Genomic DNA, 19749 nt, shown 5'->3' with positions numbered 1-19749 from the left:
CTCATATACACCAATTTTACAGTTGTTGAGGGGAGTGAATTAAAAAATAAAAATATTATCAATTTTGTTTTAGCATATTTTAATGCTTGTTTTGGATTATTTTAAATCAAGAAAGTCTTCAAGTCACCTTAGAAGTTGGTTGTGGCCCTCTGATGTAGATGTATGAATAAGAGAAAGTAGTGTAAAATTGTGTTTAAAAAGGCATTTTAAGCCTGTTCAAACCAACCTTGGCAGACATTAATGGTGAAATGTGCTTTTTCTCTGACGCTGAACGGAAGAGCAAAAATAATGACTGTGTTCAAACAGGTTTCCCAATCTGCCATTGGTCGGGCAAACAGACTGTATTTGTAATTGACTGATATCATGGATTGTGTCAATTTGGCTGATTCTCAAACAAATAAATTCTGTTTTGAAAGCCACAGTGTTGGATCTATTGGGGAAATCAACTTACAAATTAATTGTTGTATCCATATGTGACCCTGGAGCACAAAACCTTAAGTCGCTGGGGTATATTTGTAGCAATAGCCAAAATTACATTGTATGGGTCAAAATTATTATTTTTTTATTTATGTCAAAAATCATTAGGATATTAAGTAAAGATCATGTTCCATGAAGATATTTAGTAAATGTCCTACCGTAAATATATCAAAACTTCATTTTTTATTAGTAATATGCATTCCTAAGAACTTATTTTGGATTTGGATTTTTTTGCACCCTCAGATTCCAGATTTTCAAATAGTTGTATCTCAGCCAAATATTGTCCTATCCTAACAAACCATACATCAATGATTATTTATTCAGCTTTCAGGCTTTCAGATGATGTATAAATCTCAATTTCAAAAAATTTACACTCATGACTGGTTTTGTGGTCCAGGGTCACATATGTAACTAAATTTAACAATATTTTAACAGAAAAAACACATTATACTATTAAATCAAGACTTTTTGCCAAATGTTGGGATGTTTGACAGTTATTTTAATGAAAAAAACATATATACCTCCTAGTGTACTGTATGCATAATGTAGTTACATCAAAGTTGGGATGAAGTCAATTTGTTCACTTGTGTTCAGCGAATGCGTTCGGAGGCAGAAACCCAGCGGCCTGTGTTTGATGACATGGAGAGTGAGCTGGCCAAGGCCACGGCGGTCAGCCAGCGCATGCTTCAGGTTCACTGCGAGCGGGACGCCGAGCTGGATCACTACCGGCAGCTCCTGGGTAGCCTGCAGGACCGCTGGCGCGCCATCTTCGCCCAGATCGACCTGCGGCAGCGCGAGCTGGAGCAGCTGGGCCGGCAGCTGGGCTACTACAGGGAGAGCTACGACTGGCTCATCTGCTGGATCGCAGACGCCAAACAGCAGCAGGAGAAGATCCAGGCCGTGCCCATAATCGACAGCAAGACGCTCAAAGAGCAACTGGCACAGGAGAAGGTATTGAATGACACACGCTTTCTCCATCGGCGCTTAACCCTGGGTTAACAGCTAGTGACGAATAGTGGGTTAAGCAATACTTCACACTTGTTTGAAGACTTTTTAGTGATAATCTAAGTTGCCTATCCAAAGGTGAACAGTATAAATGCTATGACCATTTACACCCAACACCCACTTATTAAATGCCTCACTTTGTCATTAGATATTTACCGTTAAACTCATTTAGTGATCAATGTTTATCAATGAAAATAACAATAACCAGTGACATCAAATGTAATAAAGTATTATTTTGTATAGTATGTGTCAGAGACTGATTTACGTGTCTAAATGTACACAGATAGACAAATAAATCACATACTCTCGCTGTATTTACATAGTTATTCATTTCATAAACATGAAAATATCTATTTACAGATGTGCAGTGTAGCGTTTTAAAAATTAAAGTTTGAGCTGTGTGAAATATGGAACAAGATCAATAAAGATCTTGTGAGGAATGTTTTAAGTCTCAGAAGAGAAGCTTCTGGAATATTAATCGATGTGCATTAGTTCTCTGTCATACATTCCAATGAGATTCGTTTTGTTAACCTGTTGCAAAGGTATAAGTATAATATGGAGATTTTTTTTCACAGAAACTGCTTGAAGAGATTGAGAAAAACAAAGAGAAAGTCGATGAGTGCCAGAAATACGCCAAAGCTTACATCGATACCATTAAAGTAAGAAAGAGTATATAAATGTATTTATTATTTATCTACAATTTGTGGTTGGAGTGCTACAATCTTAACTTTTTTCCAGGACTATGAACTTCAGTTGGTTGCCTACAAAGCTCAGGTCGAACCTCTGACTTCTCCTTTGAAGAAAACCAAGATGGAGTCTGCCTCTGATAACATCATTCAAGAGGTTAGAAAGAGCTCAGATCATTCACCTCTTATGCATTATTTGACTGCTGCATAGGTTACTATGGTGTTTATCATTTTAATTTTCAGTGTGCACTTATGTTATCCTGCCAACTTTAATTTAAATATTTAAATTATAATTTTTCAATATGCTTTGTCTTTTCCATAGTATGTCACTCTGAGAACTCGCTATAGTGAATTGATGACGCTGACCAGTCAGTACATCAAGTTCATCACAGACACGCAGCGGCGCATCGAGAACGAGGAGGTGCGTGGCATCAGGGGACCCTGTTCATACCACACTAACCCAACACCTAACATTAACCAACCCAACCAACCATTCATCAGAAAAACACATCTAGATACAATTAATGTATGGTTGACTCGACATGTCCTTTATGTCATTTTGGGCACAAATAAAACTATTTTCAATAGTATTCTACTGCTAGTGTTTCAGAGATATGTGGCAGATAGAATGCATTTGAATAAATCCTGCCCTAATTATGCTTTGATTAAAATATTAAGCATTAATAATCACATTATCTGTTAAGGGCAATTTATTCTTTTTTCCTATTTTTAGACTTTAATTTTTGCAACAAAAATAGAAGAAAGAATAGCTTATGACGATTAATTTGCAGATGCATTTAATTTAATTTATTTGAAAAGGTACAAGCAGCTGATGTGGTATTTTGACGTATTTTAACAGCACAGTAAAGGATGTATTTGTACATCAGACAGTGTCTGATACACACTAGGGAAAGCAAGTCATATGAGGCCAACCTTTCCTATATACTTTTCTCACTACTGTATGTCTTTCAAACCCTAACCTTTGATTTCTTTGCTTCTCTTAACTGCTTGCCAGTGCTTTGTCTTGATGATAGCTTGATCTTTTTTGGGCTCTAAAGAGGTAAAACTTTTCATTATGCTATAGTAATTTCATACCAATATTCCAGTATCCTTCTTCATGAATATTCTGAATTTTCTTCCATTAAGCTTTTATGATTTACCCTTTCTATGGTACTTTTGTTCATTGTAGTTTTCTGATTCTCATTGCTCATATCTAATTTGCTCAAATCTAATTGCTCATAATTAAGTATCTACTTAATTTATTTTTAATTACCTTAAATGGTCTCCATAATACATAACTTAAATATAATAAAGTAGTCATAGTTTTAATATATTTATTGTTTATATTTAATATATTTTAATTATTTATGTTGTTAAGATTCATCACTGAAAACTTTAGAGAATCATTGAAGTTTCCTATATTCCTATAGATGTAAATAATTTTATTTGAGAATCAGATTCCTACTACCCTTATTTTTGTTATATTTTAAGGTCATTTTTAGATCATGTTCTTTTCATACTAAACGTTCCTCTTTATCTGTGAATAAGGACCTGCTTGTCTGCCTGAATCATTGCTTTTAACACTTATAGCTCATTGTTCATTGCTAACTAGAGTACTTGCTTGCACTGTTGGTATTTAGTTGTTCTGTTTTTCTCACCATTTCTCAGGCCACCAAATCAATTCCTAATTTTTTAACAATGATATATATTTAGAAAGGCAGAATTATTTTTAACACACTGGTAGTTTGCATTAATTGTGTGCTCAGTTTTCATCCAGTCATTTAGTTTATAGCAACAGCATATTTATTATAGTTATATTTTTCTGCAGAGCTTTTTTTTTGTTGTTGTTGTTTAACTGGAATGTAGTAAATGGTTTTCATAGTGCTACCATTTGGGAGCTTCTCCCTCGCATGCTGTGAGAGTGTAGTGTAAACCAATGTCTTGTGTCTCCATACATTAATTATATCATCTTACCATAACCCAAATGATTGCATATGATTTTTGCCTGTTAATTTACCTTAATCCTGTTTGTCATGAGTTTGTCCATGTTGCATCTAAGCCTGTCTTTCTTTGATCCAAATAATCATCTTAACACTTAAAGAATTAGTTCACTGAAAAATGCAAACTTTTGTCATCATTTGCTCATCCTGATGTTATTCCAAACCCTAAATGTCTTTCTTGCTTCCATGGAACACAAAATAGAAACATTTAATAATGAAATGGATCTGAAGCTTTCAAGCTTCAAAAATGATGAAACATGATAACAGCCGTTCATAAAACTTGTGTTGTCTTCCTAGATTTCTGAAAATATTCAATTATCTTAAAATCGCTATTCAGTGAAAAATATTCTAGTGAATAGCAACTTGCTGATTGATGATCTGCTCCTCAAACAAAGCTATCATCATCATCATTTTGAAGTTTGACATCTGCTGTTATCATTTACTTTTATTATGTTAAAAATATTGGCCGAGATACATATGTATATATGTGTGTGTGTATAGATATATCACACACATCGCCTTTTGTGTTCTATGGAAGAAAGTGAAAATATAATATCATAGAAAGTAATTCAGTTTTGGAATGACATGGTGAGTAAATAATAACAGAATTTAAATTTTTGGGTAAACTACTCCTTTAACACCCCGTCATGCTTAATCTTAATCATAATTTTCTTTACGATTTACTTCCACTAATACAGAAAACTGCTGAGAAACTAAAAGCAGAAGAGAGGAAAAAAATGGCTGAGATGCAGGCAGAGTTAGACAAACAGAAGCAGCTAGCTGAATCTCATGCCAAGGCCATTGCCAAAGCGGAGAAAGAGGCACAGGAGCTCAGGCTCATGATGCAAGAGGAGGTTAGCAGACGAGAGATTGTTGCTGTGGATGCTCAAAAGCAAAAACAGAACATCCAGCTGGAGCTGCACGAGCTCAAAAACCTCTCCGAACAACAGATAAAATCAAAGAGCCAACAAGTGGAGGAGGCTCTACTATGCCGGTCCAAAATAGAGGAGGAGATCCGCATCATAAGACTTCAGCTGGAAACTACACTGAAGCAAAAGTCCACTGCAGAAGATGAGCTCACACAGCTTAGAGACAAGGCCGCAGAGGCGGAGAGACTTCGCAAAGCTGCTCAGGAAGAGGCTGAGAAACTTCGCAAGCAGGTTAACGAGGAGACCCAGAAGAAGCGGATGGCGGAGGAAGAGTTGAAGCTGAAGGCTGAAGCAGAGAAAGAGGCTGCCAGGCAGAAGCATAAAGCCCTGGATGACCTTGCAAAGCTCAAAATGCAGGCAGAGGAGGCAGAAAGACACATGAAGCAGGCTGAGATCGAGAAAGACAGACAAATCAAGCTCGCTCAAGACGTAGCTCAAAAAAGTGCCGCTGCTGAGCTGCAGAGCAAGCGCATGTCCTTCGTCGAGAAAACATCCAAACTTGAGGAGTCGCTCCGTGAGAAGCACGGGACTGTCATACAACTGCAGGAGGAGGCAGAACGCCTCAAGAAGCAACAGGAGGAGGCAGACAAAGCAAGGGAAGAGGCTGAGAAGGAGCTTGAAAAGTGGAGGCAAAAAGCCAATGAAGCCCTTCGTCTAAGACTCCAGGCAGAGGAAGAAGCTCATAAAAAGACTCTTGCACAGGAAGATGCTGAAAAACAGAAAGAGGAGGCTGAGCGTGAGGCCAAAAAACGGACCAAAGCTGAAGAGTCTGCCCTGAAACAGAAAGACATGGCAGAGCAAGAGCTGGAGCGGCAGAGGAAGCTGGCAGAGAGCACAGCGCAACAGAAGCTCTCTGCAGAGCAGGAGCTGATCCGCTTGAGGGCTGATTTTGATCATGCCGAGCAACAGAGATCACTGCTCGACGATGAACTGTACCGTCTTAAGAATGAGGTTAGTGCTGCAGAGCAGCAGCGGAAGCAGCTAGAAGATGAGCTTTCCAAAGTTAGAAGTGAAATGGACATACTTTTGCAGCTGAAGTCTAAAGCTGAAAAAGACAGCATGTCCACCACCGAGAAGAGTAAACAACTCCTGGAAGTTGAAGCTGCTAAACTGAGGGATCTTGCAGATGAAGCAGCCAAGCTCCGTGCCATTGCTGAAGAGGCAAAGAGGCAGAGACAGGTGGCTGAGGAAGAAGCAGCGAGACAGAGAGCGGAAGCTGAGAGAATTCTCAAAGAGAAACTTGCTGCCATTAATGAGGGCACTCGCTTGAAAACTGAAGCAGAGATAGCTCTAAAAGAAAAAGAGGCCGAAAATGAACGCCTGAGAAGAAAAGCCGATGATGAGGCTTACCAGAGAAAAGCTCTTGAAGATCAGGCAAGCCAGCACAAGCAAGACATTGATCAGAAGATCAAACAGCTCAACAAGTCCTCTGAAATGGAATTAGACAGACAGAAAACAATTGTAGATGAAACTCTCAAACAGAAAAGAATAGTTGAAGAGGAGATTCGTATCTTGAAAGTGAACTTTGAGAAGGCTTCATCTGGCAAGCTTGATTTGGAGCTTGAACTGAATAAGCTGAAGAATATTGCAGATGAAACACAACAAAGCAGACTGCGAGCTGAAGAGGAAGCCGAGAAGCTACGCAAGCTTGCCCTTGAGGAAGAAAACAGAAGAAGGGAGGCTGAAGAAAAACTGAAAAAGATTACTGCCGCAGAGCAGGAAGCTGCTCGACAGTGCCAGGCTGCCCAGGAAGAAGTGGGGCGTCTCAAAAAGAAAGCTGATGAGACCAGAAAGCAAAAAGAAGATGCTGACAAAGAAGCTGAGAGGCAAATATTTGCTGCCAAAGAGGCTGCTGAGAAAGCGATTACAGCTGAAAAGCAAGTCCAAAGTGTTCTTGTTCAGCAGAAGGAGGACAGCCTGGTACAGAAAAGGCTCAAGGAGGAGTTTGAGAAAGCCAAGAAGCTTGCCCAAGAAGCAGAAAAGGCCAAAGAAAAGGCAGAGAAAGAGGCTGTCCTCCTCCGCCAACAAGCAGAAGATGCAGAGCGTCAGCGTCAGGCTGCTGAGGTTGAGGCAGCCAATCAGGCCAAAGCCCAAGAAGCCGCTGAGAGGCTCAGAATAGAGGCAGAGCTAGAGGCAGAAAAGCGTGCCCAGGCAGAAGCAGCAGCGCTGAAACAGAAACAGCTGGCTGATGAGGAGATGGCTAGGCACAAGACACTTGCAGAGCAAACACTTAAGCAGAAATCTCAGGTTGAGCAAGAGCTTGCGAAAGTGAAACTGCGGTTGGATGAGACAGACAAACAGAAGACTCTCCTGGATGAGGAGCTTTATCGCCTTAAGGACGAGGTCAGTGATGCCGTTAAACAGAAAGCCCAGGTAGAGGAGGAACTGTTCAAAGTCAAGATTCAAATGGAGGAGCTCATCAAACTCAAGCTCAGAATTGAAAAGGAGAACCAACGTCTCATCCAGAAAGACAAAGATAATAGTCAAAAATTCTTGGCTGAGGAGGCTGAGAACATGAAAAAACTTGCTGAGGACGCTGCCAGGCTCAGCATTGAGGCACAGGAGACTGCTCGCATGAGACATATTGCAGAGACTGACCTTGCCGAGCAAAGAGCACTTGCTGAAAAGATGCTTAAAGAAAAGATGCAAGCCATTCAGGAGGCCTCTAAACTTAAAGCAGAGGCAGAAATGCTACAGAGACAGAAAGACCTTGCCCAAGAGCAAGCTCAAAAGCTGCTTGAAGACAAACAACTGATGCAGCAACGGCTTGAGGAGGAAACTGAGGGCTTCCAAAAATCATTGGAAGCGGAACGCAGACGACAGTTGGAGATAACAGCTGAGGCAGAGAAACTTAGACTTCAGGTGTCCCAGCTCAGTAATGCCCAGTCTAGAGCTGAGGAGGAAGCCAAGAAATTCAAGAAGCAGGCAAATGAGATTAGTGCCCGACTTCATGAGACCGAGCTTACCACCAAAGAGAAAATGACAATTGTTGAAACATTGGAAATACAGAGATTGGGCAGTAACAAAGAAGCAGAAGACTTGCGCAAAGCCATTGCTGATCTTGAGAAAGAGAAGGCAAAATTGAAAAATGAGGCTGAAGAGTTACAGAAAAAGTCTAAAGAGGTATTGTGTAAAAGATGGCATAAATTGCTGCTCATGTCATTGTTAACCCGCTCTCCAAAAACTAACATTGCTTTAAATCAGTTTCTTTTTTTGTAACAAATTTTCCAATCTTTGATTATATTCCCTAATGATTTCACATTAATCATAAAATGGATATTTACATAATTGAAAATGATTTGTCTGAATGTTTTTTTTTAACATTGTTTTAACTTTGTTCATTGTTTCTTCTTTTCAGATGGCGAATGCTCAGCAAGAACAAATTAAACAGGAGAAAACAATTCTCCAGCAGACATTTTTGTCAGAAAAGGAGATGCTGTTGAAGAAGGAAAAACAAATTGAGGATGAAAAGAAGAGGTTAGAGAGCCAATTTGAAGATGAGGTCAAAAAGTCAAAAGCCCTTAAGGATGAGCAGGAACGTCAAAGAAAACAAATGGAGGATGAGAAGATTAAACTGAAGGCCACTATGGATGCTGCTCTGATAAAACAGAAAGAGGCTGAACAAGAGATGCTCATCAAGCAGAAAGAGATGCAAGAACTTGAGAGGAAAAGGCTTGAACAAGAAAGGGTTCTTGCTGAAGAAAACCAGAAACTGCGTGAGAAACTTCAGCAGATGGAGGTTACCCAAAAAATCACCCAGGAGATTCACATCCAGACAGAATGCAAAAAAGTCCTCAATGGTCAAAGTATTTCTGAAGATGTTGACGGCACACATGGTTTCTCTCCATTATCCTTCGATGGCATTCGTGAGAAGGTCCCTGCAAGTAGACTTTTTGAAGTAGGACTTTTAAGCAAAATGGATTATGATAAGCTCCAGAGCGGTGACACCACAGTCCAAGAACTCAGCAAGACAGACAAACTTAAAACAGTTCTTCAGGGTAAGAACTGCATTGGTGGCCTGCTTGTGCATCCAAATCAAAAAATGCCCATCTATCAAGCCGTCAAGGAGAAGAAGATTGCTCCTGGGACAGGGCTTGTGTTGCTGGAGGCACAGGCTGCTTCTGGATACATAATAGATCCAGTTAAAAACAAGAAACTCTCTGTCAATGAGGCAGTTAAAGAGGGTCTAATTGGACCTGAACTTCACAACAAGATGCTGTCTGCGGAGAGAGCTGTCACTGGCTACAAGGATCCATACACAGAGGCAAAGATCTCCCTCTTTGAAGCTATGAAGAAGGGTCTCATTGGGGAGGATCATGCCATCAGGTTGCTTGAGGCTCAGATAGCAACAGGTGGCATTATTGATCCAGTAAATAGTCATCGTGTGCCAAATGAAATAGCTTATAAGCAGGGTCAGTTTGATGCAGCCACCAATAAAATCCTACAAAATCCAACAGATGATGTCAAGGGATTCTATGATCCAAACACCCAAGAAAATCTGATGTACCAACAACTACTAAAAAGGTGTGTCACTGATCCAGGAACAGGACTTCTTCTTTTGCCCATTTCTGAGGAGGCTGCTCAAAATGCCAGGATATTCACAGATGAGGAAACAAGAGATGTGTTTGACAAGACAACTGTGTCTGTGCCATTCGGACGTTTTAAAGGAAAGACTGTGACCATATGGGAGATTATAAACTCTGAGTACTTCACTGAAGACCAGAAAAAAGATCTTATCCGCCAGTACAAAACAGGAAAAATTACAGTTGAAAAGATTATCAAAATTGTTCTAACTGTGGCAGAAGAAAAAGAGAAAAAGAATGAGCTTGCCTTTGATGGCCTGAGAGCACCAGTACCTGCTACAAAACTTCTTGAATCAAAAGTTATTGACAAAGATCTCTATAACAAGTTGCAGAAAGGACAACTGCTGGTAAAAGACGTGTCTGAGATGGAGCATGTGCGCAATGCCTTGAAGGGTACTAACTGCATTGCTGGAGTAATTATTGACTCAAACAAACAAACAATGTCCTTTTATGATGCCATGAAAAGAGACATGATGAGACCTGGGCCTGCTCTTAATCTCTTGGAAGCACAAGCTGCCACAGGATATGTCATAGATCCTGTTAAAAACCAAAAACTTACAGTAGATGAGGCTGTCAAAGCAGGTGTTGTTGGTCCAGAACTTCATGAAAAACTACTGTCTGCAGAGAGAGCTGTCACAGGCTATAAAGATCCTTACACCGGAAAAACTATTTCTCTGTTTGAGGCTATGAAGAAAGACCTGATCATGAAGGAACAAGGAGTCCGACTGCTTGACGCACAACTGGCAACCGGAGGCATCATTGATCCTGTTCAAAGTCACCGTATTCCACATGACATTGCCTGCACAAAGGGCTGCTTTGATGATGCAACCCAGAAATTTTTGAGCAGCCCAAGTGATGAAGTTAAGGGATACTTTGACCCAAACACTCAGGAATATCTCACATATCCACAGCTTTTTAAACGATGTGTCACTGACAAAAAGACTGGCCTTAAACTTCTGCCTTTGTCTGAACAAGCTATCAATGCCAAAGAGGAGATGAAGTACACTGATGCCCAGACCAAAGACACAATGACTCAGGCAACTGTTGAACTTCAGAGTGGACCGTTCAAAGGGAGAAAAGTTACCTTATGGGAGCTCATTAACTCTGACTATATCACTGAAGAGCAAAGGCTTGACCTAATAAGGCAATACAGATCTGGGAAAATGACAATTGAAAAGATTATAAAGGTTTTCATTGAAATTGTTACTAAGAAAGATGCCAAGAAACAAGAAGAGGGCTGCTTTAAGGGACTTAGGGCACCAGTTCCAGCCAAAGCATTATTTGACTCCAAAATCATTGATAAGTCTACCTATGATTTGCTGGAACAAGGTAAAAAGACTCCAAAAGAGGTCAGCAAAAACGTTTTGGTCAACAAGTATCTCCAAGGGTCTGAGAGCATTGCTGGAGTTTACCTTGAGCCTACAAAAGAGAAAGTTAGCATCTACCAAGCAATGAAAAAGAAATTCCTCAGACAGAACACAGGTATTGCCCTGCTTGAAGCTCAAGCTGCCACAGGATTCATTGTGGATCCATCAAGAAATGAATGTCTCACTGTGGATGATGCTGTTAAAGCAGGTCTTGTTGGCCCAGAGCTTCATGAGAAACTTCTCTCTGCTGAAAAAGCTGTCACTGGATATAAAGACCCATTCACAGGCAATAAGATCTCCCTATATCAAGCCATGGACAAAGACCTCATCCCCAAAGAACATGCCATGCCACTCTTGGAGGCGCAACTGGCATCTGGTGGAATTATTGATCCAGTAAACAGCCATCGTATTCCTGTTGAGACTGCAATCCAGCGTGGATATGTTACCAAACAGCTGGCCAGCGGCATTGCTGAAAGCAAGTACTTCTCTGACCCTGCATCTGATGAGAACGTATCATACAAACAGTTGAAAGACAAGTGCATGCCAGATCCTGATACAGGCTTACATCTACTAAAGCTCTCCAAACCACAGGCCCCAACGGTTGTGGAGAAGACATACCTTTACAGTGAAGAACAAACCCAGAGTGATCTATCCAATACCCAGATTGACCTACCCATTGAAGGTCAGGGATCTATGTCTCTTTGGGATGTCATGAATTCAAATCTACTACCGGAAGATCAGAGGGCTCGGCTTCTAGAAGAATATCGTTCTGGCAATATAACAAAGGAACGAATGATTATCATTATAATTGAGATTCTGGAGCAGAGAGAAATCATTAGAGGGGGGAGCACCCAGACCGGCAGCACAAGAAGACGTCAAATCACTATTGAAGATCTCTACAATGCCCGTATCATCGACCTTGAGACTTACAACCTGCTGAAGAAAGAGAATAAGACTATGCAGGATGTCATGGAGATGCAAAGTGTTAAGCAGTATTTGTATGGAACTGGCAGTGTTGCTGGTGTGGTGACTGATTCAAATTCCAAGATGAGCATTTATCAAGCAATGAAGAGAGAGCTGATTAAGCCAGACATTGCAATGGCCCTCTTGGAGGCTCAAGCTGCCTCTGGATTCATTATTGATCCAGTCAGGAACGAAATGCTCACTGTAGATGAAGCAGTGCGTAAAGGTGTGGTGGGTCCAGAACTTCATGATAAGCTCCTGTCTGCAGAGAGAGCAGTCACTGGCTATAAGGACCCATATAGTGGAAAGGTGATCTCCCTCTTCCAAGCAATGAAAAAAGACCTTGTCCCAGAAGACTATGCCCTAAGGCTTCTTGAAGCTCAAACAGCAACAGGCGGCATCGTTGATCCAGAATATAACTTCCACTTGCCAACAGAGATTGCCACACAACGTGGATATATTAACAAAGAGACAAACGAAAAGCTCTCTGATGAGGTTAAAGGATACGTTGACCCGTTGACTGATGAAAAAGTTTCATATTCTCAGCTTCTGAAAAGATGCAAGCTAGACAAAGATGGGCAATATCTGTTGTCTCTAGGAGACAAAAGACTGCTCTTCAAAGGTCTCAGAAAAGAAATAACAATCGAAGAATTATTCCGCTCAAAAATCATCGATGAACAAACAGTCAGCAAGCTTAATGAGGGGCTACTAACGGTGGAGGAGGTGAGCGATAGCTTGCGAAAATACCTTGAGGGCTCAAGCTGTATTGCTGGCGTGTTTGTGGAGTCTACTAAAGACCGACTGTCTATCTACCAAGCCATGAAAAAGAATATGATCAGGCCAGGCACTGCTTTCGAGTTGCTGGAAGCTCAGGCAGCCACAGGTTATATCATTGACCCTATCAAGAACCTCAAGTTAACTGTAAATGAATCAGTCAAGATGGGAATCGTCGGTCCAGAGTTCAAAGACAAGCTCCTGTCTGCTGAGAGGGCTGTGACTGGCTATAGAGATCCTTATACAGGCAAAATGATCTCACTGTTCCAAGCTATGAAAAAGGGCCTGATTTTGAGAGACCATGGAATTCGTCTTCTCGAGGCCCAGATTGCTACTGGAGGAATCATTGACCCAGAGCAGAGTCACCGACTGCCAGTTGAAGTGGCCTACAACCGAGGCTTTTTCGATGAGGAGATGAACGAGATCCTCAGTGACCCATCGGATGACACCAAGGGCTTCTTTGACCCAAACACCGAGGAGAATCTTACCTACCTGCAACTGATGGACAGGTGTATTGTCGACCCGGACACAGGTCTTGTGCTCTTGCTTCTTAAAGAAAAGAAACGCGAGTCAAAGACTTCTTCCAAATCCTCTGTTCGCAAACGCAGAGTCGTCATTGTTGATCCTGACTCGGGCAAAGAGATGTCTGTGTATGAAGCCTACCGCAAAGGACTAATTGACCATCAGACTTACATTGAACTTTCAGAGCAAGAGTGCGAATGGGAAGAAATCACAATGACATCCTCAGAAGGGATAGAAAAGTCTATACTCATTGACCGAAGATCAGGTCGACAGTATGACATTGATGATGCTATTGCAAAAGGTCTTATTGACCACAGTGCAATTGAGCAGTACCGTGCTGGCACACTTTCTATCACAGAATTTGCTGATATGCTCTCTGGAAACATGAGTGGCTTCCGTTCCCGCTCCTCTTCCTTTGGTTCCACCTCCTCTTATCCAATGAGCCCCATACCTTCCATCAAAACTCCTGCAACTGTATGGAACGATCCAACCGAAGAGACCGGTCCTGTTGCTGGAATGCTTGATACAGATAGCCTAGAAAAAATTTCTGTCACTGAAGCCATGCGTAGGAACTTAGTGGATTCTATAACTGGCCAGAGACTGTTGGAAGCACAGGCTTGCACTGGTGGCATAATAGACCCATCTACTGGAGAGAAATTTTCAGTTGCCGAAGCCACAGAGAAGGGTCTTATAGACAAGGTAATGGTTGACAGACTCAGCTTGGCCCAGAAAGCTTTCCATGGGTTTGAGGATCCTCGCACTAAAGTCAGAATGTCTGCTGCTCAGGCTCTCAAGAAAGGCTGGCTTTACTATGAGGCAGGACAACGTTTCCTGGAAGTGCAGTATCTCACTGGTGGCCTTATTGAGCCAGAGGTTGAGGGACGAATCTCCGTAGAGGAGGCAATCAGGAAAGCTGCTATTGATGGCCGTACAGCACAAAAGCTCAGAGATGTGAGTGCTTACACAAAATACCTTACGTGCCCCAAAACCAAACTGAAGATCTCCTACAAAGATGCCATGGACAGAAGCATGGTTGAGGAGGGATCTGGCCTTAGGCTTCTGGAAGCTTCATCAGTATCCAGTAAAGGTCTCTACAGTCCTTACAATGCCAGTGGTGCCGCATCTGCTTCTGGATCTCGGTCTGGATCCAAGACAGGCTCTAGGTCAGGTTCAAGAAGAGGCAGCTTTGATGCAACTGGCTCTGGATTTAGCATGAACTTCTCCTCATCCTCATATACGTCCTCTGGTTACAGCCGCAGATTTTAAAGCCGCACCTCACAACAAACCTACCACATGGTCCTGCAGCTTTCATTATCAATGCTCTACAACTCTATACACTACAGTTACATAAGACACAGAAATTAAGTCAAGAAAAATAGAATCACTTTATTCTGCTTTGCATGTGTTTGGTATAGGAAAATGCATTCCTAAAACTGCCAGTATCTTTTTGTCTGGCGATGGTTAAGTTCCCATTTTATGTATTTTGGATGCCTAAGAACTATTGCCTGTTTAGCTTTAATCATAGTTATCTAATGTAGGTTTATTTCAGTTCATACAGATATTGCATATTTTGAAAGTGATATTTTTCTTTTCTTGTTTTATACTAAGTACAGCATCTAAAATCAGGAAAAGTTCAAATACAGCAAATTACATTTTGGAGAATTTTTTTTTTTTTAAATCAAACTCTGATTAGACTGTATTTAATATTACTTACTATTACATTTCTACATGTTATTTTAGGGAATTCTTTTTATACTTAGGTTTATTTAAGCATAATGTACCAGAAAAAATATACCAAGTTTTACAAAAAAAGTAATTAATTAACAAAGAGTGTGGTTATTTTTACATATTTGTATAGATTTGATAGATGGATATATTAGAGGATGCTAGCCATCATATCAAATAAAAGTTGCCGCTGGTTTCACAGAATGTAAAAAAAAACCACTACACCTACATAAAAATACATAAACACTAAAGGAGGAGCAAGCACTTTGTACAACGAGCCAATTTTAATGTCCCCTAAAACTGGATGTTATTTTTGTTATGAAAGTCCATTTTTCATTTACTGGATCCAGTGTGTCTCCAAAGTCCTTTTCAAAACTCCTGACTACTCTATAAAGGAGTCCTCAAGGCCCAGATTTACTGTCAGTCCTCCACTGATGTGATATCCAATGAAGATTTCAGATGACTCAGGTGTCTGATCCATTCCTCACTCATAACATCTGGGCAGATCTGGATGAAATGTAGTACTTGTAAGTTGAACCAAATTTACATTTATTGCCGCTCTTTCCTAATGACCACATTGATTTTACTTTTCTATATTATTTTTATTGTCTCAACAGACACCTATCAGCTTCTTTTTTAATAAATTGAATGCCATACTGTATGTCTGCTTATTCTAAAGGATTTTCTTGACAGCATTAAGTCATATAAAAGTTCTTGTCATTTATAGTGTATGTTTTGTCATGTTTTTTTCTCTCACAGAGATCATCGCTTACTGGATATGGACAACTTGATGATGCCTCACATTTGGTCTTGGATCTGGAGATGAATGATGCTCATCAGCAGCCCACATTCTTAGACATTCAGGTATTTATTAAATATTCACCATCTCTCTATGATTATGCCTTGTATGTACCTATGTTTGATATTTTTGTTTCCCTTCATTCACTGTTTTGTTGCCCTTTTGTAATTTTGTTGCTTCACAGTATATTTTTAATGTTGTTTTTAGAGCCTCACTGAGGGTTTCCTCCTTCCATTGCATCTGCCATTTGCATGAAGACACTAGAGGCTAGGGCTACCTTGAAGTTTGCCTTGGATATCTTATCAAGAACTGACACTTTAGTGGACTGCTCCTGTTTTCATCAGCTGGGAGCTGGACTTTGGAGTTTACACAAAATCATTCAAAACAACAAAAGAATTGGATCCATTAAATTGATCTTATTGTGGACTTTTATGTAGAATCTCAGAGTTCTATTGCCTACATTGTTTCTAGCCCCAATATGAGTTTTTAAATAAAGCACTCAATGCATTAGATACAGTATGCAAACCATTGTATTGCATTACACATTTACATAATACAAATAAATACTGATTACATATTTGACCGAATGTATTTAGGTTAATTTAGTATACGGCAATAACATTTTTAATTTTTACATTTCCTGTGCCAAAAAACAAACATACATGTTTTGGTCATTCGTTGCCTCCCATGTATTTCTTTGCTTGTTTTTATATTAATTGAACTTGACTTTTTTTATTTCCTTTTTTTTTTTTTGTTCTTTTTTGATGTTGTATATGTAAAAACATTTACTTTTTTTTTGCATGTTTTACTAACTTGCTATTAAGTGTTCTAAAAAGATGAAGAATAGATTTTTGAATTTACACCAATATATGGAAGATTATATGAGTAAAAGATGTATGAAATACTAACTGGTGGATGAACTTTTTCCTTAAGAGATAGTGGTAATAAAGAGTGAGTTAATAACACTATACTGAAGTGTAAATAAATATAATTTTCGAAAGATCAGTTCCGGACTTTGTAGAGTTTGTTTTTTATCTTTTATCTTGTGTTTAAATGATCATCCATGTCACTATGACATTCCAGTATGTAAACAGTACAGTACACATATTTCTAGTAATCATATATCAGAATACTTTTACAAAGTAAGCAGTTAAAGAACAAAGACTGCTTAAACATACAGACAGGAAGTATGGTGCTGATTAGAGAAACAGTCAGTATTCGGTGGATTCTGTCCTTAGGGGGTGGTTGAGTGAAATGACAGGCTCAGATGACATTGTGTTAAATCTGTAGGATGAAAGACAGAACCCAGAGGGAGACACACTTATGGACGGCCTGCCTTTATGTCATTACACTGCTGACAGCCTCTCTGCTCCTCCTGCATTAACTGTGCCCATGCTGCATGATGGCAGCTCTATGGTATGTCTTCAGATCATCAGAGAGATAGAATATTTTTTTTAAATCAATTTAAAAAAAGCTGAGCTGAAAATATTCCATATGCAAATAATAGTGAATTGTGAGTGAATCAATAAGTATGTGGTTGTGGTGTAATAAGCGTGTGTTCGGTTGGTGTCCCTCTGTTTCAGGAAGCAGCTGCTCAGAAAGGAAGACGGTATGGGTAAACTAAACCTATAATGCTCATTTCCCATTTTATATTTTAATGTAATAATAAACCCCATATATTTTTCAATTAAATTTCACAAATGTAATGTGTTCATGCTGTAGGTCATTTCTGAGCTAAAGTGTAATAGTATTATATTATATTATAGGAGATGAGCGAGGGGGGTTATCATGATTATGTTTTACCTAAATATGTCAATCCTTTTTCCATTGAATTCATCGTCACAGTTATGATTTATAGGCTTTGAAAACACAGATCTCAAAGGGGTAAAATATCATGCTGGATATCTATACAGATATGGACTGGGTAATATGTTAGGAATGAAAGGATGCCACATCGTTTGATGGAAATAAAATTGATCAACCTACAAAGGGCTGAATTCAAAGACAACTGGAAATTTAAAGTGAAAAAAAATGATGCAGCAGGCTAGTCAATTTTGCTGAAACTTCATCGCAGTAACTCAAAATGGTACTCCGTAGATTTATGGCCCCCATGTGTGTGTGCGCATGCTTGATAACGTGCTCCTAATGAAACGACGGATGGTGTCCTGGGATATTTCCTCCCAGATCTGGACTAGGGCATCTGTTACGGAGACGACGAGACGTGAGGTGTACGGGTCCATGTGCAGGCTTTTATTAAGAAACAAAGTCAAACACAGGCAGGGTTAAACATCAATAAACAGCTAGGCTGAGGGCAAGACACAAGAGTATTCCTAGGACATGCGTGGGTCGTCGATCTGCGAACAATATCCAAAGGGCTTGACAAGAGGGGCAATCCAAGAACCTGAGCAAAAATCCAAACGAGGTATAAACAGAGTCCGAACGGCGAGACATGGGTTAATTCAAGATACACAGGCAGGAATAAGGAAATGAGGCTATAAACAAAAACTAAACTTAGAAAACACGGAAGGGCTCCATAATGTAGCGATTACTAGGAGAGCGATAAACGCTAGACAATACTGGAACTAAACATAAACAAAGAATGACTCGGTAAGGCAGCTAACACTTGGAGAATGTAGTAATGTGAAACAGTCTGTACAAAGAGAGAGTCAATGTGGTGGAGGAGTGACCTCTGGTGGCGAGCGAATGGAAGTCCATGGACCGGATTTGTGACAGAGAATTCACAGACGGCCTCCTTAGCTGTGACAGGACAGGGTGATAGCTCACAGACGGCCTCCTTAGCTGTGACAGGACAGGGCGAGAGCTCACAAACGGCCTTCTTAGCCGTGACAGGACAGGGCGAGAGCTCACAAACGGCCTCCTTAGCCATGACAGGACCGGGCAAGAGCTCACAGATGGCCTTCTTAGCCGTTACAGGACAGGGCGAGAGTTCACAGACGGCCTCCTTAGCTGTGACAGGACAGGGTGATAGCTCACAGACGGCCTTCTTAGCCGTTACAGGACAGGGCGAGAGTTCACAGACGGCCTCCTTAGCCATGACAGGACAGGGCAAGAGTTCATAGATGGCCTTCATAGCCATGACCGGGCAAGACGAGGATTCATAGATGGCCTCTTTAGCTGTGACAGGACAGGGCGAGAGTTCATACAGGGTTACCACTGACACCTCTGGAGGATCTGCAGCAGACACCGCCACCTCTGGAGGTTCTACAGTGGTAATATCAGGAAACAAGTAGAGTTCATTTACAGGACGGGTACAGTGCTCATCTACGGTTCCTTCGACCATGACATGATGGGCTGGACGTGCATTGCTGGGCGCCACCACCACGCAAGGAGTTGTAGCGTGCACCGCTGCTTCGGGAAGCTCTGCAGCATGCACCGCCACCTCTGGAGAAACTGCAGCGGGCACCATTCCAGGAGGTTCTGCGGTGGTGTATGCAGCCCAAACACACCAAAAAGCGATCCCCATCATGGGAAACGCTTCCGACAGGAGAATTAGATCAGGAACAGGAAGGGTTGAGAGCACTTGTTTAGGGATACCAGCTGCATGGGCTGATACCAGCTGCACGGGCTAACACCAGCAGTAGATCCTCCATGCTGGATGTAAGTCTGGGAACTTGAAGAACTGACCTCGAGGATCTAGGTGCAATAGACAGAGAGTGACAGGACTCAGGATGAAAAGGTGTGACATGACGAGACTTTGGACGATCAGCAAAGACATGGCGAGACTGAACAATCAGCGAAGACATGGCAAGACTCTGAACGATCAGCGAAGACATGGCGAGACTCTGGACAATCAGCGAAGACATGGCGAGACTCTGGGAGATCAGCGAAGACATGGCGAGACTCTGGGAGATCAGCGAAGACATGGCGAGACTCTGGGAGATCAGCGAAGACATGGCGA

General features: G+C 40.9%; 1 protein-coding gene across 3 annotated transcripts in view; it reads left to right on the top strand.

Annotated features, from left to right (window-relative positions):
* The window catches only part of LOC306887414 (plectin-like), a gene marked incomplete at its 5' end in the record, with an annotated part of 144687 nt that extends 127848 nt beyond the window's left edge, over window positions 1–16839 (top strand). For all 3 annotated transcript variants that reach the window (XM_079445109.1, XM_079445110.1, XM_079445108.1), the window contains 8 exons: window positions 1072–1428; window positions 2058–2141; window positions 2221–2325; window positions 2491–2589; window positions 4867–8220; window positions 8456–15558; window positions 15791–15895; window positions 16038–16839. In XM_079445109.1, the coding sequence (XP_079301235.1) occupies window positions 1072–1428; window positions 2058–2141; window positions 2221–2325; window positions 2491–2589; window positions 4867–8220; window positions 8456–14572 (10116 nt within the window). In that variant the 3' untranslated portion in view covers window positions 14573–15558; window positions 15791–15895; window positions 16038–16839. The remainder of the gene's footprint in view (window positions 1–1071; window positions 1429–2057; window positions 2142–2220; window positions 2326–2490; window positions 2590–4866; window positions 8221–8455; window positions 15559–15790; window positions 15896–16037) is intronic.
* Between the last annotated feature and the right edge of the window lie 2910 nt (window positions 16840–19749).

Source organism: Barbus barbus (genome assembly GCF_936440315.1).
Source record: "Barbus barbus genome assembly, chromosome: 21".
NCBI lineage: Eukaryota > Metazoa > Chordata > Actinopteri > Cypriniformes > Cyprinidae > Barbus > Barbus barbus.
The sequence above is the reverse complement of the archived record's forward strand: the minus strand, read 5'-3'. Positions and strand labels throughout refer to the sequence as shown.